The sequence below is a fragment of the Macaca fascicularis genome, chromosome 6, assembly GCF_037993035.2.
Source record: "Macaca fascicularis isolate 582-1 chromosome 6, T2T-MFA8v1.1".
NCBI classification, from domain to species: domain Eukaryota; kingdom Metazoa; phylum Chordata; class Mammalia; order Primates; family Cercopithecidae; genus Macaca; species Macaca fascicularis.
The window spans coordinates 39643254-39669339 of record NC_088380.1 but is presented as its reverse complement, the minus strand read 5'-3'; the positions used below and the strand labels follow the sequence as shown (position 1 = coordinate 39669339).

At 40.3% G+C, this 26086-nt stretch overlaps 2 protein-coding genes across 20 annotated transcripts in view; both read left to right on the top strand.

The window, feature by feature from the left end:
- DAB2 (DAB adaptor protein 2) overlaps positions 1-14617 on the top strand; it is an 82849-nt gene extending 68232 nt beyond the window's left edge. For 9 of the 19 annotated variants that reach the window (XM_073993359.1, XM_073993354.1, XM_065546190.2 and 6 more), the window contains 4 exons: positions 1856-2488; positions 3031-3140; positions 4043-4113; positions 5651-6047. In XM_073993359.1, the coding sequence (XP_073849460.1) occupies positions 1856-2488; positions 3031-3140; positions 4043-4108 (809 nt within the window). In that variant the 3' untranslated portion in view covers positions 4109-4113; positions 5651-6047. Of the gene's footprint in view, positions 1-1855; positions 2489-3030; positions 3141-3408; positions 3758-4042; positions 4114-5650; positions 7405-14034 lie in introns of those variants that run through there. The other 10 variants (XM_073993355.1, XM_073993358.1, XM_073993350.1 and 7 more) reach the window with 4 other exon arrangements.
- A 754-nt stretch (positions 14618-15371) lies between these two features.
- C9 (complement C9) overlaps positions 15372-26086 on the top strand; it is an 83741-nt gene continuing 73026 nt past the window's right edge. The window contains exon 1 of the mRNA XM_005556778.4: positions 15372-15479. Coding sequence (XP_005556835.2) covers positions 15403-15479 — 77 coding nt within the window. The 5' untranslated portion in view covers positions 15372-15402. The remainder of the gene's footprint in view (positions 15480-26086) is intronic.

Sequence of the window (26086 nt, the reverse complement as noted above, 5' to 3'; positions counted from 1 at the left end):
GTATAAGTATATACTGAGAAAGCCTTGAATTCCTGGCAAATGTAATATTTCCCTCTCTCTCTCTCTTTTTTTTTTTTTTTTTTTTTTGAGACAGAGTCTCACTCTGTCACCCAGGCTGGAGTGCAGCAGTGCTGTCTCAGCTCACTGCAACCTCTGTCTCCCACGTTTAAGCCATTCTTGTGCCTCAGCATCTCTAGTAGCTGGGATTACAGGCGTGCACCACCACACTCAGCTAATTTTTGTATTTTTAGTAGAGACAGGGTTTCTCCAAGTTGGCTAGATTGGTTCTGAACTCCTGGGCTCAAGTGATCCTCCCACTTTGGCCTCCCAAAGTGCTGGGTTTACAGGAGTAAGCCACTGCCCCCAGCCCTAATATTTTTCTCTTTTACGAATACCATTCTCACTAATACGATATTTTCCTAAGTGAAGACAAGTTATCCAACATGAAAGATGACAAAATTCTACCTTCCTTTTTGCACATCTAACTGGTGGAAATTATTAGTGAATGATCTGGCTTCCGTTAATACAATTTAACTGAGCGTGTTTTAAAATATGAGCAATAACTTTGTTCAAACTAAACCCATTTTTAGAGCCTGTATTGTAGAATAAAAGAGAACTTTCTCTTCATTTGTTATGAAAGGGTATATTCTTCAGTGAAAATGAAGTCTGATTTCTGTATCTGTGAAATAAGTGTTTGAATTAACATAGCATTTGAAAATTAAAATTGCCCCATGTCTTGCTGCCAAGTAGGCAGAACAGGAGAATGGGGTGTTGGATTTCGAGCCAGTGCGCCTGATTTTCAGTCTCTACACCAGACTATGACCTTCTGAATTTTAATTAATATCCTTGCACCCAGTTTCCTCACCTCCATAAAGCATGCTGATTAAGTGAAATGTCCTGTTCTGAAACCCACCACTCTCTGTGAATATACCATGTGTGCCCATGGCCAGATGGCCAGCGTGCTTGATGAAAATGGAGTCAGGTAATACCAATGTCTCAGACTAAGAAGCTCAAAGATAGAATCTCGTGCTCCATCACTCCTAAACACCATTTTCAAAGTATTCCCTCTTGGAAATGTAACATCCCTAACCCAGGTCTGAAGAAAACTTTCATAACTAAAGAATGCCATGCTCCAACGCTCAAAGCAAGTAGGTTTCAGTCCTCCTAGGATAACATCGTTTCCTCCATTTTTATATATAAACACCTAAAACTCCCTTGGCATTGGCCAAACTTTATCTTCCCTTTATGTATATAGCTGTATCAGCGTTGGCAGCATTAAAAAGTGGAGAAACTTTGAAATGGTTTCTTCAGGATGCAAGCATGTTGAGATCTTCTGCACATGTGTGACCGCTGGTTTCCATAAGACTCCAGACATGAGCCAGTTGCCAAATGAAAAGATCAAATCCATGACTCAGAGAGTCCAATGGATTATCTTAATTAACTACATCATAATCAGCATGGTTTGTGCATAAAAATATATTCACTTAACAAATAAGTCCCTGCTATTAACAGGCTCTGTTCTAGTTGTTTGTGATGTATCAGACAACTAGTGTCTGTATGATAAAGGCTTATTTTTTTGATGAGTAGGTACCTCTAATGAGGAAAGTTAAAAAGACATGGTAGGAAGAACATGGGCCTCAAAATGCAACCAGCATTTGAATGCTCACTATATAGATTAGCTGGCTAACTTTTACAGTGATTAATCGCTCAGAGTCTTTCTTCTTCCCACATCAGCCTCAGGACTCAGTGGAGGTGTTAGCTGCATCGAGACTTCCCAGAGAGTTGTGCTCTCTGAAATTCAAGAATCTTCTTCAAGCTTGGCTCCTGATAAGTATTTTTCTTCCTCTTACTTCAGGTGGTGTAACTGTCACACTCCCTCAGGCAGGACCATGGAACACAGCATCTTTAGTCTTCAATCAGTCCCCTTCAATTGTTCCGGGAGCCATGATGGGTGGTCAACCTTCAGGTTTTGGTCAGCCTGTCATTTTTGGTACAAGTCCAGCTGTCCCAGGTTGGAATCAGCCTTCACCCTTTGCAGCCTCAACTCCCCCTCCAATGCCTGTTGTCTGGGGCCCTTCTGCATCTGCGGCACCCAATGCTTGGTCAACAACAAGCCCTTTGGGGAATCCTTTTCAGAGCAATATTTTTCCAGCTCCTGCTGTGTCCACTCAGCCCCAGTCCATGCACTCTTCTCTCCTGGCCACTCCTCCTCAGCCACCTCCCAGAGCTGGCCCTCCCAAGGACATCTCCAGTGATGCCTTCACTGCCTTAGACCCACTTGGGGATAAAGAGATCAAGGATGTGAAAGAAATGTTTAAGGATTTCCAACTGCGGCAGCCACCTGCTGTGCCTGCCCGGAAGGGAGAGCAGACTCCTTCTGGGACTTCGAGTGCCTTTTCCAGTTATTTCAACAGCAAAGTTGGCATTCCTCAGGAGAATGCAGACCATGATGACTTTGATGCTAATCAACTATTGAATAAGATCAATGGTAAGCCACTCACCACTCTGCCTACTGTTCCAACAACTATCTCCACTGCCACATGAACCTAAATGAGTCCCCCAAATGAACCCTCTCCCACCCATCAATAGCCTTGCTTTTGCTTCTGTTGGCAATCAAGGGTTATGGAGACAACTTAACCATTTACCTTTTGGTGATAACTGTTTACCTTAGTCATTTCTGAGGACTGATCCAATGCTGCCCTCTAGTGATAAATCTTAAGAGGGCTGCCATGAGCTATTGAAATGTGATGACTGGTGGCTCTTGGAGGGCTGTATAATAAGGCGTCATACATGTTCCAAAGCTTTAAGTGAGGGGATTCTGAATCTCTTCCACTTCAGATAAATATGCATAGCTTTCTCTTCTGAGAGGGATAATAATTATTGGGATACCTAGTATTTGGTGTTGATTTTTGTTCCACTGATGTAAATTTCAAAAGTATGGAACTAAATTTCAAAGATAAGCTGACTCAGGGACTGGCCTGTATTTGGGGAAAGCTTGTCTACTGATTGCCTGGATTTTTTGCCTTCTAGAACCACCAAAGCCAGCACCCAGACAAGTTTCCCTGCCAGTTACCAAATCTGCTGACAATGCATTTGAGAACCCTTTCTTTAAAGACTCTTTTGGTTCATCACAAGCCTCTGTAAGTATCAACCACTAGAAGCTGTTCTCCAAAGTACATGCCACATAGAGCTCTGGCCTCCTGAATTAACCTTGCTTTTATAATAGCTTTTTTTTTTTTTTGAGACAGTCTTCCTCTGTCGGCCAGGCTGGAGTGCAGTGGTGCAATCTCAGCTCACTGCGACCTCCACCTCCTGGGTTCAAGCAATTCTCCTGACTCAACCTCCTGAGTAGCTGGGACTATAGGCACATGCCACCACACCTGGCTAATTTTTGTATTTTTTTTGTAGAGATGGGGTCTCGCCATGTTGGCCAGGCTGGTCTCAAACTCCTGACCTCAAGTGATCCATCTGCCTTGGCCTCCCTCAGTGCTGGGATTACAGTCATGAGCCACCGCACCTGGCTATAATAACTTTTTGATGGTAAAACATGTTTGGCTAAGATTTGTCACCAAGAACCTTCACAGTATAAACATTGATGTAAACTGGAGAAGGATTATTTGCACAAGAACTATTATCTTCTGAATTTGAGAAATAATATCACATAGAAAACATTCTTCATATCTCACTTAACCTGACCCATGAAAGCATTTCGGGAGAAAATTGAGCCAAAATACCATCTTGAAAACCTTTCAAAAATGTAAGTTCTTAATTTTCCAATAATATTTCTATAGTTTATAAAAATAATACTTCCCATTTGGGGGAGGCAAATGAAATGCATCTGAACCTTGATTTTCACGTAAATAATATACACTGCCACGTGCAAGCAGATGGAAACAAATCACTGTAAGCCCCGTATAATGTTTGATTGGCCGATTGGCCTATGGCCTAAGCGAGTTTTAAAAGAATTTTGGAAGTCTTCATTGTAAATTTTTTTTCTTATGACTGTAACTGTATTTATTGACTAGATGATTTATCTTCTTAGGTGGCTTCTCCTCAACCTGTATCTTCTGAGATATATAGGGATCCATTTGGAAATCCTTTTGCCTAAATTCTGTAAGTAGAAGATCCTAATAAGTCTATCTCAGGGGTTTTTGTGAGAAAGGGTGACATGGAGTAAAGAGTGAAATTTTAATTTTAGAATTGGAAAGAGGGTAAATATCTATAATTTAAGAATAATCAACATGGAAATCTATACTTAGATCATTCAATAATGACTAGGCTGGGCACTTACGAATAGAATTCCTAAACACATCAAAAATTAGTAATAAACCCTTGGGGATGTGGATTTTTATCTTATCCCATTTTTGGTTTTTCAGTTCTGTGTGGGAAGTAAAACTCAAAACAACACATCACAGGTTTCTAACCTTTTAACTTTCATATTGAAGTGATTGCAAAACAACCTAGTAATAATTTGGTTTCCTATAAAGGGTTCAGATTCTGAAGATCTTCTGAAGCCACCATACAAGTCAGCAAAACAGATTATGATCATTACTCCTCTTGATGGTATTAAATCTAAAAGTTTTAACAACTGTTAAAGATCTCCTTCATAGGCAGTAGGAGCTCAAAATGAGTCTGAAGGTTGATTCTTCTGTCTAAGATTCTACTTAATCTTAGAAAGTGATTAGGTTGAATCACCCTCAGCTGAAACCCTGGAAGGGCTCAGTGTAACTCTTTCTCAACAGAAGGTGACAGCAACTTTGTTCTCATCTCAAAAGACTGAATTTAGTAGGGAAAAGAAGGTGCTCCCCATTTTAGAGCAGGTAGGGCAGCTGCTAGGGGTAGAACAATAGGAATAATGAAAAAAAAAAAAAACAAAACCCTTTTTTTTCCAATCTTGTCTCATCCAAACAGGACTACTAAACTATGATTTGGCCCATCTAGAATGTAATTATTTTTAATAGATAAATATCTTAAATGTGGTAAGAACAATAAGATTGAGCTTATAGGCATTTGGATCATTTTCCCTCAACTCCAGTTCTACAATGTCTGTGTTTCCTATAGTACCTTTCCATAAACTGCTTCAGAGAACTGGGTAAATCATTAAAAATGCAAATTCCTGGGTCCTACCACAGCCCTAAGGAATTTCTCTTTGGTGCCAAGGAAATGCTTCATTTTAACAAGAGTGCAGGTGATTCTAAAGGTAATAACGCAGTAGAGTAGATATTTAAGAGCTAGAAGTCTTACTAGAGACTCATTCTCACCTTCCACTCAAGGGGAGATACACCCAAACCTATGGAAGGAGTAAACAACACTCGGAGTCAAGATGGATTGTATGGACTAAATTGAATGAACTAGACTTCTCTTTGGCAGTCCTTTCTTCTTTAGGTCATGAAGGAAGGATAGTTAGGTCAACCTGCTACATCAATAGATTGGGTAAGGGGAACTCTCATGGGATAAAATAACTCACATTGTTGAGCACTTGTGCTAATCATTTTATTAGATGCTCTACATTTATCATCTTCGTCAATCCTCACATCAGCCCTAGGAGATACTATTACTGACATCTTTAATAATGACTTGATATTTAATACATTGATATTCAGTTCAAAAATTCTAACCACAGGTTTCTTTCTTCTCCATACCTCTCTAGGAACTTGGTCTGCAGACCATCCGGAGGAATAAAAAGGTTGGCCTTAGTAGTCAAAAACAAAGCTGATAGCCAGACATGCCCTGATTTCTGCCTTTGTTCCAGCTTTGACATATTATCTGTTGCCTTATTTCTCGTTGCCTCTTCTACCTGTAAAATGCTTTTCACTTTCTGTCTAGGTTAAAGCTAAACTGAATCTATGGCTTTAATTAAATTAAGATCCTAAACTCTCTAGCTTAAGTGTAAATGAAGTACAGTAATTTTCCTACTGAACCCTGCCTATTGTGTCCCTGGAACATTCTAGAACACCTGCCTTCTACCCTCTGGTTGGGAGACGCAGCCACCACATCCCTTCATCTCATAGTGTTTTGAATAAATTTTCAAATCCTTATTGTTCAAAGTTGTTCGGGGGTTCTGTTTCAGAGCATAAAACCTAAAGGTTATAGTAGAACAAGGCACCTTCTTAAAAGAAATCTTGCTTTAGACTGTCAGTTACAGAGAATTTCTAAAGTACAATTGAAGCAACTACAACTTCTCCTTAGACACTTTGGAATCTAACCACTGAAGGACCTTTTTAAAAAGATAGCTTCTCTTCTTTCTGAAGATCAATTTCTCCCAAGGCCAAGATTGTCCTTTTCTCCCATCTCCTGCTAGCCATTGCAAATGAGGGAAGAGCATTATTCATCTCTCCTCTCGTTTTCTTCCTGATTCTTTTTTCAGTCAGTTTTGCTCCTGGGTTCAAGTAGCATTACCACTCTTTCACAAGCAACAGAGATTTTCACAGGGCAAAAAAAACAAACAAACAAACAAAAAAAAACTAATGATTCACAGACAGCTCTGGAGCCTCTCTTCATTCTCGGTAATTGCTAGTCCCAAGAACTAGAATTGCAAATGGGCACAACCTATATCCTTCCTGTGGAAGAGGAGGCCTTTCTCTTGAGCTGAAGTTCCAGAAGAGCAGTTAATGTTCAAGAGAAATTGAACTCAACTCAGCAACAAAGGACTCTATTTTGCAGAGCAACATATCAGCTAAATGTGATTGTGCCAAACACATTAGGTGCTTATTTGGGGTCGTGCTAGGCCTTTAACAAGTAACTGGAAAACCTTCTTGCAGCCACAATCTCATCATCGTTAGTAGGAAGATAAGTGGGGAGGAAAAAGTTGAACAAATGTTTGGGGTCACCATTGAAAATCTAATGTCTACAATATTTTTCTCCTCGTAACTTGGAAACGTTCCCAGTTCATTTTCAGTCCTGTTGTGAGCACAGTTCTGAAGGGTTTATTCTTGTCAAAATAAGTTTGTTTTGTTTTGTTTATGTTGGGTTTTTAATGTTGTCTCTTGACCCTTAATGCTCAGGTTCTTGTGGGAGTTCATCGACCACATCCAATGTTACCTTGAGGGGGAAGAAGAGGGTGATGCTCAGAAGCTAAACAAGACAGTGGCCACATGACCCTCTATTGACTAGCCCCAAGTAGAAAGTCCTGTGGTTTTATGTTTAATGGTAATAGCTGATCATATATGGCATAATTTTCTATCAGCTTCCTACTCAGTCACTATAAACACAGACTTGAAATAGTACTTTAAATGTCCAAATACCTAAATGTGGTAAACTGGAGGTAACTATTTCTAGGTAGTTCAATTTTTGAAAGTCATGATCAGCCACACAACTGTTTTGTACATACTTATTTTCTCATGCACTTTTCTGTATGCAAATAAAGCTATAAATTTACTCATTCAATAAACTGGAGTAGCAGAATATCATGTGGTACCATCGGTTTATTCTACCTGCTTTGAGTTGATATTAGAGGCAAGCTATAAACCAGTCTGAAGTGGAGAAAATGTTAGCTATAATACATTCTGGATTGTCACAACAATGAAGAGAAAGTGGAAATCCATGAAATAGGACCATGGGTAAATTACCATCTGATCTATTTCAGCACCTTCTTCTGTCTCAAACCTACACACACTCCCTTTCTGGGAGTGTAAGGAAGACTAGTAGACCTGTACCAGAACAACCTCAGCTGACATCCACTATAAAATCACTCATTAGTACACTATTGGTTCATGCCTTTTACCCTTGGCTGCCTCTTGTTTTTTATTCAGTCATGTTTGACCTCACCAAGACACAACTGTGTGGACTGCTCTAGGCTGGCATAGGCCCCTCTGGAGAGCTGTTGCATGAGATGAGCGGGCTGATGAACAGATGTTTTTAGCATTAGGACACTCTTAAACTCTCTCACCTAGTATAAAAGTTCAAGGTGCTCATTCATTTTAAAAAGACCTGCCACTACAAGAAAGAGAATCCCAAGGTGGGCTTTGCTTGGATGTAGAAGTCTTGGTGTTAAACCTAACTTCTCTGAGGAATAAGACAACATTTTGGGGAAGGATTATCGGTGTATAATATTTTGGAATGTTCCTTATTTCTGCCTTACCTTTCTCCTTGACCGAAACATTTGATCTCTTTCTAACAATAGTGAGGTGGAGTAGAAATACACTCCATACAAAAGCAGGTTCCAGGAGAACTGAAAGTAAGCCACAGATGAGCTAGAGAAGGCTGCTGATAAGAACATGTTGCACAAATTATCTAGCTTATCCAGGTGCTCTGCAGTGCGTCTAACCCATTGAGCCTGTGTGTTATCTCCACGTGGCTTAATCTGTGAGATCTTGCCAGAGGTTAACTTGCTGGTGTGTACAAGAGGAGGACATTCCTTTCAGTGCAGTACGAACTACTGTTGATCAAGCAGAGAGCGGCAGTTACTGAAGTGTCCCTGCAAAGTGGAAACACACCTGTTCCTTATACAGTCGGCTCGCCTAACCTCAGATTTCGCATCTGCAGATTCAACCAGCCACAGCTGGAAAGTATGTGAATCGAAAATACAATAAAATAAAAATAATGCAGCAATTAAAATAATACAAATAAAAACAATCCAGTATAACAACTATTTACACAGCATTTATATTAGTTATTATAAGTAATCTATAAATAATTTGAAGTGTATGAGAAAATGTACCTAGGTTATATGCCATTTTATATGAGGGACCTGAGTATCCACAGATTTTGGTATCTGCAGGAACTAATCCTCCACAGATACCAAGGGATAACTAATTTATTTAATAAGCAGTGGTATTCACACCTGTGTGCCAGAAGTTCCGCTTTTCATGGTGACCCTATTATCTTGGAAAGAGAGTTTCCTTTACATATCAAATATATCTAAGCTAAAAGCTGAACTTTAACAGCCAGCATACCCCTAAATTTCTCACATAAAAGCAATACAAAGGGCTGAGGTATAGACTTTCCCAAGATAATCTTGCATCTGTGAAGTACTTTACCATTTATGCAAGATAACGTTATTCCATTGATGCCATTCATAATCCTTTGAGGTGGGATCTGTTGGTGTAAGTCTTACTCAGGCAAGACTGGCATCCATGCTTTAAAAAAAGCTGCACTCTACCCCAACTCTTAAGGGAGTGTTTTTCACAGTATTTTATTATAACAGTGTGTGTTATAGTAGAGAGATCCTTTCATCCACTGATCTCAGACTTTACCATCAAAATATTAACTGTGGTGTCTAGAGAGAGCCAGAGGGTAATTTTGTGTCTTTCCTGAGGTGGAAGCAAAAAAAAAAAAAAAAAAAAAAAAGGCAGGGGGCGGGGGGAACAGAGGATGTAGCTAACTCAGGAGTTTGGTTGGCCGTGGAATAACCTGATGAGTGAGGACTCTGACCCATATTCCCGGTTTAATACAAAATCCAGGAAAAGATGGGAGCTGCCCCAAAGCCCCTGGTAAATATTTAAGCTATTACCATTTGAGGAGGTTGCTAAATAACAAAACAAATAATTATTGCTGGGAAATGATATGTTTTGAGCTAATTCCCTTCTGCTAAAAATAATTAAAACTCATGTTCTAGGCTGATATGACCAACAGGGACATGTACAAGGCTATGTACTGGCAGCAGCTCTGTTAACACGTCGTAATTATAGCAATGCTGATGGACAAGGGCCAGCCATTTGTCATCTCACCTGATGAGTGGCCAAGCCCCTCATTTGCCCTTGCTTGAAATTGTGTCCTGTATGTAATTACTAAACCTCTACCACATACTGAAATCATACAAGTGCTTGTCTCCAGCAAGACCATGGTGTGGGCTGCTCAGTGACAAAGAAGCTGGCCTTCTGCAGAGATGAAAGATGAGGTTGTTAAAAATGGAAGGAAAAAAAAAAAAAAGCCCAACTCTGAAATTCTTTATGACTAAGTTTTCCTTGTGATATTGGTTGTGGAATTTTCTCTCAACTCTTTATTCACTTGGTTGATTTCAATCATTATTTCATCTTACTTATAAGAAAGCAGAATCATTACTGCTCTAAAAGTTACAGGGTAACCTGACTGGACTGGAATTGAGTGGAGGATGCTTCTGGGGTGTGTCTGATGCTGCCTCCACTTGTACCTACTTAGACTAATTGATCACCATAGAAATGGGGTATAGCAGAGGGCTGAATGGAATTAAGATAAATATTGATAGAGTTGGCAAAATCAGAAAAGAGGAGGGCAGAGAGACACCCATGAAAATGCTGAAATGACTGGAGAAGAGGCTGGAGACTGAGTGGGGAGGGAGTCATACAAATAGTCAAGAGTATTGGTGAACAAAAGGGTAGGACATGGCATAGACAGACACTGAGAACCTCAAAAGAGAAGAGGATTGTGCTGAGTCTTCCTTTAAAATGAAATGCTATAATGTAATCAAGTGTGCCCTACATAGTTCTATGTGATGGTAAACAGATCTAAGCCACAGGAATCCTTATTACTGTAAAGGGACAGCCAGACTTACATCACCTCGACTGAACTTCACAAAGAGCTTCAGAACCACTCAGTAGAGAAATTTGTTCTTTCCTCCTTCATTATAAAAGAGCTCATCTGAAAGTGCTAGAAGGAAAATGGCACAGGACCAGCAACGAAGAGAGCTGGGCTCTGATGCTTCCCCTGCCCTAACCATTCGACCTTAAGAACAAGGATGTTATTTTCCCAATCTGCATTCATTCATTCATCTATTAGTGCTTGTAATTCATAAATGTGCTAGACGCAATGCTAGATGTGAGGGGCATAACAGCAAATATGACACACCTAAAACATGCAATTGACGGTGATCTCCAAGTTCTCTCTATTCAATGAGTCTAGTTATCTCCACTGACTACACATGTTGTAAGTGGAAGCCCTAAAATTTCACTGTGGTATTGCGAGACCTGTGGATCTTTGGACAGTCGGAAAGAAACAGCTATGGAATGTACGCTAAGATCCCTTTACTTACTGCTAAATGACTTTCAAGAAACAGTTTCCATCACTCTAAAAGAGCCAAATGGAAATGACCCTCAAGACATTTATATCAAATCAGTAAAAATTAAGTGTTTCTGCCTGCAGGTCAGAGTTTTAATGTACATATGCCTGTGTCTGCCTTAAAAACTGGGAAAAGTATTATTAAGCAAAAAACTTAAGTTCACTATCACAAAGTTCCCAAGAAAATTGAAACTAAGAAGAAAACAAAGGGCAACTGATTGGTGAAAACCCTCGGCAGAGTGGAAAACCCTGAAACCAGAGTTTAAAGACATGGTTTGTTCAAATCTCACCCCTGCCTCTTCTGTGTGTGTAGCCTTGCAGGTATTTCTCTGAGCCTCATCTGTGAGACAAGAATAAAAGCTTACCTTCTATGGAGTTGACAGGACTCAGTAAGAAATTTTATAGTAAAGCACCCTATAAGCAACATGACATAGTTAAAATAATAACAATAGTGATAGCAAGGTAGGAAAAGCCTGAGATGTGGAGCCAGATATAGCAAGTACAAATTTGCAGTTACTCATCCCTGGCTGATGCTGGACAAATGATGTAATCTCAATGTGTCTCCATTCCCTCAGCTGTAAAACAGGTTATTTTGAGGACTAAATGAAATTGCATATATATGTATATATGGCCTGACACATATTAGAAGTTCAATAAACATTTATTTTGTAATTTGGAAGCCTGTAAGTGTTCTACAAATGAAAATGTTATTATGTTCACTGCTCTAGTCTAACGCATGATGATGCTTTATTTCTGTGACATACACACAGAAACATAAGCCTCATTTCAAATCATGTCAGACACATGATAAATGTTAAGGACAAGAAAGAGTTAAAAGCATTATAAAAATGTAAAGCATATTATTCATATATTTTATATATTTATATAATATATAGATTATATAAGTATGCATTATAGTATGTAATATATTATTACATACTATATATTATAATTATATAATTTATAAAATGTAATATATAATATAATTTGGCTCTGTGTCCTCACTCAAATCTCATCTCAAATTGTAATCCCCACATGTTGAGGGAGTGACCTGGTGGGAGGTGATTGGATCAAGGGGACAGTTTCTCCTGTGCTGTTTTTGTGATAGTGAGTGAATTCTCATGAGAGCTAATGGTTTGTTTTTGAGACGAAATCTCGCTCTTGTCTCCCAGGCTGGAGTGTGACAGCGCGATCTCGGCTTACTGCAACCTCCGCCTCCTGGGTTCAAGCAATTCTCCTGCCTCAGCCTCCCGAGTAACTGAGATTACAGGCGCCTGCCACCACGCGCAGCTAATTTTTGTATTTTTAGTAGAGACAGGGTTTCACCATGTTGGCCAGGCTGGTCTTGAATCCTGACCTCAGGTGATTCACCTGCCTCGGCCTCCCAAAGTGCTGAGATTACAGGCGTGAGCCACCATGCCCAGCCAGCTAATGGTTTTAAAGTATGGCACTTCCTCACTCTTGCTCTCTCCTAATGTGCCATTTAAGACATGCCTTGCTTTCCTTTCACCTTCCACCATGGCTGTAAGTTTCCTGAGGCATCCCTAGCCATGCAGAACTGTGAGTCAATTCAACCACTTTTGTTTGTAAATTACCCAGTCTCGGGTGGTATCTTTTTTTTTTTTTCTTTTTTTTTTGGAGACAGAGTCCTACTCTGTCACCAAGGCTGGAGTACAGTGGTGCAGTCTCAGCTCACTGCAACCTCCGACTCTGGGTTCAAGCAATTCTCTTGCCTCAGTCTCCCAAGCAGCTGGGATTACAGTCACCCACCACCATGCCTGGCTAATTTTTTTGTATTTTTGATAGAGACAGGGTTTCACCATGTTGGCCAGGCTGGTCTCGAACACCCGACCTTAGGTGATTTGCCCACCTGGGTCTCCCGAAGTGCTGGGATTATAGGCGTGAGCCATTGTGCCAGTCAGGTAGTATCTTTGTAGCAGCGTGAAAACGGACTAATACATTATATATTGCCAATATATAATATATAGTTAATATGTTATTAGTATACTTTACTGCTCTCATTATTTTTCTACATTACATTTAACCTGAACTATGGTGATAAAATAAATACAACTGAGCAATTCAGAAAAGCCCCCTATTCAAACTAGTCAGCAAAAAATATCCACTCTCTCCCTCATCCCCCTTCCATTGATTTAGTCTCCAAAGAGAGAGGTGATTTGTCAATCTCCAGTCACATCAACTTATCAAGTCTAATCATCACAATTTCTAATCAATTAGCATCAAATCTAGTTAGTATAAAGCATCCCATTCTGACTGCTTTTCTGTCTTTATTTCTGTAAGTATCTTGATAGGGTCCAGAGAGGCCTCATAAGAGCCCTCAACATTGCTACAGCATTTTTCTTTTTTTGAGACAGAGTCTCACTCTGTTGTCCAGGCTGGAGTGCAGTGGTGCCCTCTTGGCTTACTGCAAATTTTGACTCCCGGGATCAAGCAATTTTCATGTTTCAGCCTCCCAAGTAGCTGGGATTACAGGAGCACACCACCCCACCTGGCTAATTTTTGTATTTTCAGTAGAGATGAAGTTTCACCATGTTGACCAGGCTGGTCTCAAACTCCTGGCCTCAAGTGATCCACCCGTGTCTACCTCCCAAAGTGCTGGGATTATAGGGGTGCACCACTGCGCCTGCCCTGCTACAGCATATTTGACAGATTTGTACTGTTTCCAAATGTAGCCCATCTGTTACTAGCCAGGACTCACAGGAAGTGTCTTTCAGGCATGGACTCATCCCATGACATAGTTACAAGAGTTGTGGCATCCATTCGAATCATCTTGTTACTTGGCAGTTCTGCATGGCCTACACTCCACAGCAAGCTCAGGAAGAAGTGAGATCAGTCCCATTAAAGACCTCAAATTCTCTGCATAAAAAGGAGAGGGGCCAAGAAAGTAGGTGAAAGTAGATACATTTTACCCCAGGTAGGAACATCAGTGGAAAAGGTAAGGCAGTATTGGACAAAATAGCTGTATATTCTGTCTTCCCTCAACCCCACCCCTTGTTTTGCAGGTCTTTATATGTGCTAATGTTTGAAATTTACCTATAGGTAATAACAATACTGATGAAGTCCCTTTAAGAACTATATCCAGAGATGTCTGATGTCCTTCTTCTCAAGGTAGTCATCCTCAATCTCAACCCTGGCTACACGTTAGAATGAACCACAAAAGCGTGATTTCGAAAGCATGGATGCAGAGTGTCATCACAAGTCAATCAACTTAGAGCTGAGCGGACAGCGGGCAGCCATCACTACTGTTCTCAAGAGTCCCCAGGTCATTCTATTTTTGCAGTCAATGCTTTAAGAGCAGTTGTGATGTTCACATTCTCTGATGTTCCCAAAAATGCACTGCTCTTCCCACAAGTGCTGGGAAGCGTGAAATGTGAGGGGGAAATTCTTTTTCATGGGCAGGAACAAGTTTTCTATCTCAGATTCTATCTTGTTGACATGTGTGATGCTGAGATAAGGAGACCAGTCTTTCTGGTGGATGCCCTTAATGCCTTCGGGAGTTTACATCTCATTCTTCAAAATGTTCCACTCTGCCTATAAGGAAAGCCAGGATTATAAATGCATTTGCTCACATGGAAATAACCCACACAGCCCATTTGCAGATTAAAAAAAAAAAAAAAAAGAAGCATCTACGTCTGTGCCATCCTTTCCATTAAGTGCAGTTCTTTACTAACTTTGACTTTATGCCTCTATGAGAAGCATCCACAGGCTTTTTTTCCCCCAAAATTGCATACTCCCTCATCTTCCACCCAACCCCTCCAGTCTTGCAAAATAAGAACTGCTGGGGGTTCTTCATTTTTGTTTCTGGGTTTTTTTTGGTTTGTTTGTTTTTTGTTTGTTTTTTTTTTTTGCCAGAATTTTGCTCTTGTTGCTCAGACTGGAGTTCAGTGGCCCCACCTCGGCTCACCGCAACCTCTGCCTCCCAGGTTCAAGCGATCCTTCTGCCTCAGCCTCCAGAGTAGCTGGGATTACAGGAGCCCACCACCATGCCTGGCTAATTTTTTGTATTTTTAGTAGAGATGGGGTTTCAGCATGTTGGCCAGGCTGGTCTCGAACTCCTGACGTCAGGTGATCCACCCACCTCAGCCTCCCAATGTGCTGGGATTACAGGCATGAGCCACCGTGCCCAGCCTTTGTTTCCATTTTCACCCAGGACTGCTGCCCATCTTAGGGACTTCAGCATTCACAGGCCCATTGCCCTACATCTATTTGTCAATATGAGAAAACAGGAGGCCAAGAATTACAAAATGATTCTCCTTTGGTTGGACTTCAGTACCCAGGCCACCCAAATTGACAAAAACCCTGAATGCAGACAAACAATACTTGTTCCCTGTCCTCTGGCCCTTTGCAAATAAATGCCTTACCCGACCTGCTCTGCCACCCCACTCGCAGCCACCCAGCAAGAGCAGCATGTCAGCCTGCTGGAGCTTTGCAGCTGCAATCTGCATTTTAGAAATAAGCGTCCTCACAGCAGAGTACACGCCCAGGTGAGTCAGTTACTTTTCTGCTTGTCTCTGGAAGTTTCCTGTAGGATTAGCATTTCAAGGTCTTTTTAGCAGCAAAGTACATAACAATGTTAATCCACATTGCAATATACAGAGCCCTAGCATTTAAACTTTGAAAAAATATAAGAAAATATATAGGGTGCATCTTTGCAAGTTTTCTATGGAAATCTGCTGCTGTTTCTGGGTATTTATTTTCAACAGACACTCAAATGTTAAGATTGAGGTATTCTTTAAATATTTGGAATTATAAAATAAAGCTTGTTTTCACCAATGTGTGATAAACCTGGGTTTATTAGTGCCTGATGTCTAAGAAGTTTAAAATTAAGGAAATTAATCTTTCCCTCACTCTGCCTCAATGTCTGACCCCTTTAACATTTGGATACATCACCCTTTTGCCTCCACTTTAGGCAAAGGTTAACTATTTTGTTTCTTTTCCTTGACATCCTGAGTTGTGTTCAGAGGCATGCATTTTGTTTAGGGCCATTTGGGATTTAGGTCATATTTCTTCCATTCCAGAATTGTGGTGATGCAGACCTGTCACTCAGGCTTTGACCGGAGACACTTTTTCTCCTTTTTCTCTGATCCTAATCAGGAATGCAAAGCCTATGGCAAGTCACCCAGTAAACAAATCACCCAGATAATAAGTGTTTATTGAACACCTACACTGTACCGAGAAATGGTGGAGGTTAGGGTCACATGAGGCATCCTTCCTTCCAACCTGGAGTCATCGGAGTAGACATCGAGCTGTGTAATTCAATACAGGATGATCTGCCCTGGTGAAAGTACTGAAATATTCCTCACTTCAGCAGTATGGCTGGGGGGAACGTCTGCCCAGGCCCTGTTCCTCTGCTCAGACATAACCATAATCTGCTTCCAATTCCCCATTGGTCATTTGACTCTTGGTTTACCCAAATGCTGTTTTGAACTTTGATGTCTGTCTCCGGTACATCTTCGCCTGCCTCTTGGCTGCAGTTGGAGGCCACCACTCACCAAGTGGGTTATTCACAGGGCTGCATCTTTCAGGAGGGGGCACCCAGAGGTGCTAGACAGACAAACATGGGCGCTGCATCCAGTGCTCGACCAGACCTTTCCTTCATCCCTCCTCTTTCCATATTATCTGTAAAGCATTGTACCATTCAGGACATATTTTTGTTTGGTGGGCATCTGGGCACAAAAGGAATGTGGAAAGGCAGTTCCTCCAAGTTGCTTTAGCTCTCTTGAACTTCACCTGACCCTGTCTTCAGCTAAAAAAAAATAGTAATAATAATTCAAACAACTCACATTCCTAGATTGTGGCTCCTGCTGTTCAAAAATGAGAGGCTGTGGGGAAGCTTCTATTGCTTTGAAGTGCGTACCCCCTGGGTCCTGGCCACACTCAGCTGTTTCAGGGAGAACCGGAAAGCCCCCTTAGCTGGACCCCAGCTCCAGCAGCTGCACGGCTGAGTTTGGTTTGGCTTCGTGGGCTCCCATTGCTATGCCCTCTTGAGTTTGCCCGGGTTGCCCTGCTCTGAACGCTCTGTGCTTTGCCCTTTGACGGGGGTTGAAGTCAAAACAGAGTGTTCAGAGCCCTCAGTCATGAAGTGAGATGATTTGTTTGAATAATAGCTAACTGAAAATTGCAAAATAACTTTTAAAAATATAAATTTACCCTCAGAATAAAGCATTCCTCTGAAGCTAGACTTCCCAGGCTCAGGTCGAGGCCCCATTACTTACCACCAGTGTCAGTTTGGGCGGGTTGCTTGGCCTCTCTGTACCTGGGTTCCCTCGTCTGTAAGATGTGGTTTTATTTATGTCCCGGGACTACCGTAACAAAGCACCACAAGCTGGATGGCTTCAAACAAAAGAAATGTATTGTCTCACAGTTCTGGAGGCTAGAAGTCTGAAATCAAGGTGTTGGCAGGGCCATGCTCCCTCAGATACTCTGGGAAGGGTCCCTTCTAGTTTCTGGTGGTGGCCAGCACTCCCTTGTATTTTGTTTTTTGGTTTCAGGTCTCTCATTTCAGTCTCTGTCTCTATCATCACAAGGCCATCTTCACATCGTCTTCCCATTGTATGTGTCTTTATAAAAATGTCCCCTTTTTAAAAGGACACCAGTCAGATTGGATTAGGGCCCACCCTAACGATGGCATTTTAACTTCATTACCTCTGTAAAGACCCTATTTCCAAATAAGGTCCCAATCTTATTTGATACTTAAGACCAAATAATTATCTGGGGCTTAGAACTTCAACATACCTTTCAGGGATGGCGGGCAGGCACAATTCAACTCATCACAGTGGTAATGATAACATCTATCTAATAAGGTTTTTGTTGTGAACATTAAATAGATATACATGTAATGTACTTAGGACATCTGTGCCTGGCGCATGGTAAGAACTTAATAAATGTCAGGTATTTAAAAAAAAAATAACCTTGCTGTGCTTTCACTTTGATATCTTTCTTGTTTAGGAAGGAAGGGTTGGAATTACAGCTAGCCTTCAGGGCTCTCCCATGGCTGAGGACATCTTAGCCACAGCTACAGTGACCTATTATTACTGGAGACCTGTCAGGGATTTCTAACTACTGTTTTTTTCTTTTCTTTTTTCTTCTTCTTCTTTTTTTTTTTTAAACGAAGATTAATGTGCCCATGAGAACTGGCCATGAGGGGGATATCATCTCTTATGTTTCTCAAGGTAGACCATCAATGTTAAAAACCACCCTGAGCATAGATTAGTAGCTCAGAGCACTGCTTCTGGAGCCAGGCAGCCTGGGTTTGATCCCAGGCACCACAATTTACCGGCTCTGCGCCGGTAAGTTAAATTCTTTAACTTCTCTAAACCTGTCCCTCACCTGCTAAATGGGAAAGATAATGTGTCCCGCTGTGAGGAATACCTGAGATAACAAAAACAACATGCTTACACAGCGCCAGGTAAACAGGAAGTGCTCTGTGAGTGTACCTATCAGTACTTTTTCTCTCTAATTGGTAAATAACAAAATATGCACATGGTTCAAAGATCAAAAATAAAACACAGTACACATTGAATATCTTACTTTCCCCAGTCATGACTTTCTGTGAGGTTTGTGTTATTATATGTAAAGTATATTAAAGTATGTATAAAGTGTTTTAAAAACACTTCTTCACTCCCACCTGATCCTACCTCTACAGGTTGTCACATTTATGAGTTTCTGAGTATCCTTCCAGTAGTTCTTTTGTAGATTTAAACCATAGACTCATATGTAATCTTATTCTCTCCCAGTCTTTCACAAATGATAATCATATTATATATACTATCTTTTACTTTCCCTTTTTTTTTTTTTTTATGGCATATCCTGGATAACTTTCTGAGTCAGTATGAGGGAGCCTCCTCATTCTCATAGCTGATTAATTCTTACTGATGAACATTTGGGTGTTTCCAATCTTTTGAACTAGAAATAATGTTGCAATGAATATCCTTGTTTATGTATCATTCTGTAAGTGGTTAGGTGTACCTGAGGATTAATTCCCAGAGTGATCTGAGTCAAAAGCTAATCACTTTGTGACAGTGCTAAAATTGCTCTATTTGTATTATTTTGCATTTTCACCAGCAGGGTAAGAGAGTACTTGTTTCTCACGGCCTTGCCACAGCAACTGTAGGCCAACCTTTTGATATTTGTCAACCTCATAGGTTTAAAAAAAAAAAAGTTATTTCGGCACGGTTTTAATTTGCCTTTCTCTTATTGAGTCAGATTGCACATTTTTTCATACACTTAGAGGCCATATGTATGTTTTTCTTTGTGAACTATTCATTTCCTTTGTCCATTGTTCCATTGAGTCTCCTGTCTTTCTCTTACATATTTCTATGATCAATTCATAAATTAGTCTTGTCTCTGATATGAATTACAAATATTTTTCCCTGTTTGTCATTCATCCTTTGACTTTACGTGGTATGTTTTAGTGGAGTTATTTTCATATTTAATTTATTCTTCACTTTTTAAATAGCGAAGGCGTAGTAGACTGGGGATTAGAAGGCCTGAAAGTGACTAGTTACCTGGGCTCTGGAGAGAAGTTGTCTGGGTTTCAATTCCTACTCTGCCACCAAGTAGCTGCTGTCTAATCTGAGGGCAATTCCTTACCATCTCTGTGGCTCAGGTCCTCATCTTTAAAGTGTAATAATAATAATAGTAGTAGATATTTAAGGTATGATATAAGAATTAAGTGAAATGATAATATAAAGGCTTAAGGGAAGAATTCCTGACACATATAAGCGCTCACAAATGTTAGCAATTATTATTTAATTTATTTTAATTTAATTTATCTCAACAATCTAGAAAATATCCAAACATTCATTAATAGAAAAGTTTTGGATATCTAACAAACTGAAGATATTTAAAATGTCACTTTTTCCTCCTACTTTGATTATATTCTCCTAAGTTTTTCATTTTTATATTCCATGCAAGTGAACAGATGTTCATTTATGAACTACATTTGCCCAAATAGGATAATTTGTTTACTTGTCCATTTAACACAGCAAACAGTTATCAATTTTGTCAGATGAGCCAGACGTTGCGTCAGGAACTGTAGTATAATGTTGAACACATTACGAAGGATCCCTGCCCTCTCTGGGCTTACAATCTAATGAGGAATGCTAACAAGGAAATGGCAATTGCAACTCAGTCAAGTTCCCTTGTTGCACCTCAGCCAAGTGAGGTCTGTGATGCTCCTGTGAAGCTTCTCCAGTCCACTTGCATACTGGCTTCCTCTGCTCTAGCCTAATCGAGGACTTCGTTCCTATAATTCTTCCACTTTTCTCCTGCAGCATCAATACCTCCCTTTTACTGAATCATTCTCAATGGCATACAAACATGTTGTAACTTAAAAAAAAATGTTGACGCATTTCTCCACATTACTCTAGACCCACTCCCTTGCTTCCAGCCTCATAGTATGAAATACCCTCTTATATTCTGACAACATCACATCTATATCTATGGTAAAACACCACTTATATGCTGACATCCCCACATCTATACCTATGGTGAAATACCACTTAGACTCTGACAACTCCCACAGCTGTATCTCAAGTGCAATTGCTTCCCTGAGCCCAGTGACCAATTGCATAGTCAACATCTCTTCTTGAAAAATCTAATAGGCATCCCAAACATAACATGTCTGGAAAATACCTATTGATTTCTCTACTCGTCTCTACCCACCCTGCACTACCATTTATCAAGTTACTCAGATTAAAACCTGGGACTCATACCTGACACCTCTATGTGTGTCATTCCCACTTGCAACTTAACAGTGAGTCCTGTTGGTACTATATTTAAACATATCCCAAACCTGATTGCTTTTTACTATCTCCATGGGCACCACTCACTCCAGCCCAAATCACTATTATTTCTTGCCTGCCTCCATCTTTGTCCACTCCCCAGTAGTCAATTCTCCATCTAGCAACCACGGAAATCACTGGAAAACACAAACCTCTGTGTTACTTCTGCTCTCCAACTCCTCTAAGTATTCCCAGCAAGCTCAGACTCAAATCCAAATGCCTGTCCATGGCCTGCAAGGTAGAGCTGCACCCTTCCCTGTTCCCCAGGGGCATTTGCACTCTCTTTTTTTGCTCACTCTACTCTAACACCATGCTTGCTGTGCCTCCAACATGCCACGTCAGTGCCTTGCACTTATTTTTCCCTTAGCTTGGAAAACTTTATCCAGACCCTCACAGAGCTTCCTCTCTAAATTCATTCGGACTTTAATGGACTATCACCTTCTACCCCCCCCCCTTTTTTTTTTCTGTGTAACAACCCATTCCAAAATAGTATCTTAAAAGAATAGCAATTATTTCCTTTGCTCATAAATCCAGGGGTTGCCTGGGCTCAATTGAGTGTTTCTCATGGATCTCCCACATAGGTGTAGTCAGATGGTGGCTGGGGCTGGGGTCATCTTGATGGCTTATTCACTCACATGTCTGTCACCTGGGCTGGGAAGACTCAGTCAGCTGGGCAGCTGAACAACTGGGTGTCCTTGGGAATCTCTCTCTCTCTCCACCCCCCTGCTCGTAGGTGGCTTCCTACACAGTGATGAAAGACTTTCAGAGCAGATATCTTCAGATAAACCAGCAGAATTAGCATGGCCTTTTGTAACCCAGCCTTAAAATTCATACAGTGTTACTTCCTCTGCCTTCTACTCATCAAGGTTGTCACAAAGGCCCAGCCAACTTCAATAGAAGCACACATAAACCCTACTTTTGATGGGAAGAGTGTCAAAGCATTGCTGGACATATTTTAAAAGCACTACACCACCTCTGAGAGGATTCTTTCATTGCTCTCCCTCCCAACTTCTGTCCTAGGGCACTCTCTATCCTCTTACCCAGCCTGCTTTGTTTTCCTTCATAACTCACATGTCTTAAGAAATATTGCATGTTGCATTTTCTGGCATACTTGCTTGCTTATTATATCTCACCCACCAGAGTGTAGGCCCCATGATGGCAAGGACATTGCCTTGCAGCCTTAGCCACTAGAACGATTTCTGACATGTACCAGGTCCTCAGTAAATGTTGGTGACCCTCGGCTCATTTAAAGCACATGAGAGAAGCTCTGAAATAAGAGTTGAGAAATCAGGAAAGGTTCTTAAAAAACTTAGTGTTGGACACTGCTGTTATATTATCTTTTCATCTTGACGAGTTGCATGAACTAAAGAAACTGTGTCAGGTCCATTGGTTAAAAATGTAGTCCTAATTAGCTTGTATTTCTCCACTCAGAGGAGCCACATTATCGTATTTATTGACAAAAAGATTCCTTCATAAAGTAAGTGCTTTCCTGCCTGGGCCTACCACAAAGTATCCTGGAATTCGAGGTGCTACTGAGGCTTTCTTTTTCTAAAACTGGAAACTCTTCTTCGTGGCAGGATAATAGGACCAGGTGTATATCAATGACCCTTCGTTTAATGCATTTCTGGCCCAGAGGTAGATCTCCTACCACGTTGATGTACATCACTTTGATCTAGGAAGTGACTTTCAAACTGAGATTGAAACACTTGGAGGTATGTTTTATTTGATAAACACATTTCATCTAAGAATCCAGAAAGTGCTTTACAAATACTTCTCCACTCAGCCTAATAGCACAGCAGGGTGATAGGCAGGTGGTAAGTGTTGTACATATGCAGTCCTTGAACTACAAAAGATGATCTGCTGAGTGAGTTAAGTGGGCTGAGGAGGGGGTGTTGGACTCAGAGGATGAAAGACAGAAGAAGCTAGTCAAGATCACCTATGTTCTTTCTTGATATTTGTGCAGCATATTCTTTCAATAATATATTCTTTTTGTAGGACTTGTCATTCTCCCCGAACAATTCCCATGAGTTCTGCCTTTACTGTGCTTCCAGTGAGCCAGGTACCTGGGACAGTGAAGGCAAAACAACCGGGTGATAAAACAACTTTCAATTTATTTTTGCCTAATTTGACGTCATTTAGGTGTAAGCTTAAAATAGGTCCAGGCAAGAGTCAGGTTGTCCAACTGACGTGCTTTGCCTGGGACCGCTATGTGTTTAAAAATACTTACATTCTTGTTAACTTGCTGTATCTCAAGATGTCTAAAAGTCATGAGGCTATTAGATGCAGAAGTTAGTAAATATGCTATGACTACTCAGCTTATTTCAAAGAGGATTTAGGTTGGGGAAAAAAGCTAGCACAGGAAACAGGGAAACATTGCACTGAACTAAGAGCTAAGAGTTGTCAAGTCTAGACCTAGTTTTCTACTAACTGTTCAACTTTGGATAAGTAGTATAATTCTTCATTTTTAGTTTCCCATCTATAAAAAAGAACTAGTAATGCTTACAAACTTTACCAAGAAAAGGTAAATGTTTAAGGAGAAAATGAGCTTTGAAAATTGTCTAGTAAAATGAATAGACAAATATAAGGTTTTACTTAATCAAAATCATTTATAAGTGTTATGGGCTGAATGAATTATATCTCCCCCCCTCCACCCCCACCATCTCATACGTTGAAGTTCTAATCCCCAATACCTGTTAATGTGACTATATTTGCAGTTAAGACCTTTAAAAAGGTAATTAAGTTAAAACGAGGTCGTTAGTGTGGGCCTTAATCCAATATGACTGGTGTCCTTATAAGAAGAGGAAATTTGAACACAGACACGAGGCAAGGCCGTGTGAAGACACAGGAAGAAGATGGCCATATACAAGCCAAGGAGTGGGACCTCAGTTGGAGTCAACACAACCATATCTTGGTTTCAGACTTCTAGCCTCCAGAATTGCAAGAAAATAAATTTCTGTTGTTTAAGGCACCCAGTCTGTGGTACTTCGTTATGGAGGCCATAGAAAACTCATACACTGAGCTTAACATCCAGAGAATGTAAGTCCTACTCCCAGGGCAAGAGATTGATATGTAAGAACCTTCCTATGGAGATAAATGAATCATTCAGGGAATGAATTCAAATCACAGTCTGCGAGATCAATAAAAGATCAAAGGCAAAGATCTGGTGCTTTGTACTAAGCCCCAAGTGTGAGTCACACTTTTAATAAAAAAAAAAAAGGAGTCCTTGGGTTAGAAACTAAGAAGGAAGTAAATAAATGCACATATAATCAACGTGGGCCTATTATTATTGCCAATGATGTTAGAGAACTGTCTAGAGGCAATGCCAGTATCATTGGAGCAGGGTCTAGTCACTTATGTGTGGGGAAGATGAACCGCCCTGGTTGGGTTCTAGATTTATCCAATAATGGACTGTAACTCACTCTGGAGTATTTGCAGTGAGTTTTACCTTCCATGCATGGTTCTCCAGTCTGTACAGTATCCTCTGGACCAGCATTCATTGAGGCTTGTCTGGTGGCAGGTGAGAAAGATGGAATTTCTGGAACCAAGGAAGTAATCTATCTTGGGGAAATGTTGAAACAAAATGTTAACATATTCATCTAAGTAAACGACAAACACAAAAATGATAGATGAAAACAGATAATCCAGTTTAAGGCAACAACACTAATACCGGAGAAAACACACATTAAAAAGATTCATAGAAATGTTAATAGAGCCTAGAGGAACTCCTGAAACCAATGATGTTCCAATGAGGTTCCTTTACCTCCTAGGGTAATTTAGTTTTCTATGTACATATTCTTATAGCATCTTGTTCTCGTATTTCATTTAATTAAGTATTTACTCACTTATTCACTCATCTATTCGTTCATCAATTGTTTATTAATTTACTATTGCTGGCTATGCACGGGGGTTACAATGGTGTTCCAAACAACAAAACAAAACAAAAACCATGATCCTCAAACTAACTAGAGTTTACATTCTAGCTAAAAATACCAGTGAGCTTGGGGACATTTCTGTTTTGTTCAGCTTGAATATCAAATACCTGGAACATAGTAGGTACTCAGAAAGGATACCAGCTCAGTGACAATTTTAGGTCCATGGTGGTTTCAATCTTGGGTAATGACATAATGAGTACCCCTATACCTAATTGAGGTCCACCCTTCAGATATCATGTATTTCCACCAGATGTTGCCAAGCAGTGTTTCTCAACATTGTTTGAACATGAGAATCACCTGGGTAACTTTTTAAAAACATTGATACCTAGATACCATCCTCAGAGAGCTTGATTTAATCAGTATAGAGTGGGGATCACAATTTTACAATTCCTATTTTTAATATCTAAGGATTATGATATGTACTTGGTATGGAGACCCACTGCTATAGGGCATTAAGGGGTATGTCCTACACCTTAATGTATTGCTTCTTGATGAGGCCTGTCAGTTCCAGATAAGGCTGTAGTTTTATGGAAACATTCTAGCAGAGAATTTCTTAACCATGTGGTTTCAGATATGCACTAGTACTCAGACTTCCAAGAAAGCAGTTTCTTCTAGAAGTTTTGGCATCCTATGTAATATATTTTTAGCCTACAATTTTAGAAGATAGAAGCTCATCACACCTCCTGATATTCTGGAAGGTGTAGGCAAGGGCCAGGCTTACAAAAATGCCACCTCCAGCCAGGAAGCCTGCTTGCAATCCTTGCTCAAAAACCATGTGGATGATTCCCCAGGAGCTCACACCCTAGAGAGATATAGGCCTAGATTTGGCCAAAACCCCATGACTAAGGACTTCCTTCCCCCTCTTTCAATTATTCAATTATTCCTTTTAAAAAGCCTTTCCTGAGTACCTTTTAAGTTCCAGGTATTTGATATGCAAGCTGAACAAAACAGGAAAGTCCCCAAGCTCACTGGTATTTTTAGCTAAAATGTAAACTTCTACTTTGGGGATCATGTTTTTGGTTTTGTTTTGTTTTGAACACCATTGTAACTCCCATGCTTAGCCAATAATAGGAAATTAATACATATTTGATGAATGAATAGATAAATGATGAGTGAATAATTAATTCAGTGAAATATGAGAACAAGACGCTATAAGAATATGTACATAGAAAACTAAATTACACCAGGAGGTTAAGGCAGATTCTCAGAAAAAAAAAATAATGTATGTCCAAGATGAGATCAATGTAGTGAATAACGAATAGCATGGTTAAAAGCCTGAAGACATGAGAAAAAGTGGCTTGTCTTGAAATTTTAATGTTCAGTGTAGCTGGAGCTTAAGTGGAGAAAAGTAAAGTTGGAGAATTAGGAAGGGGA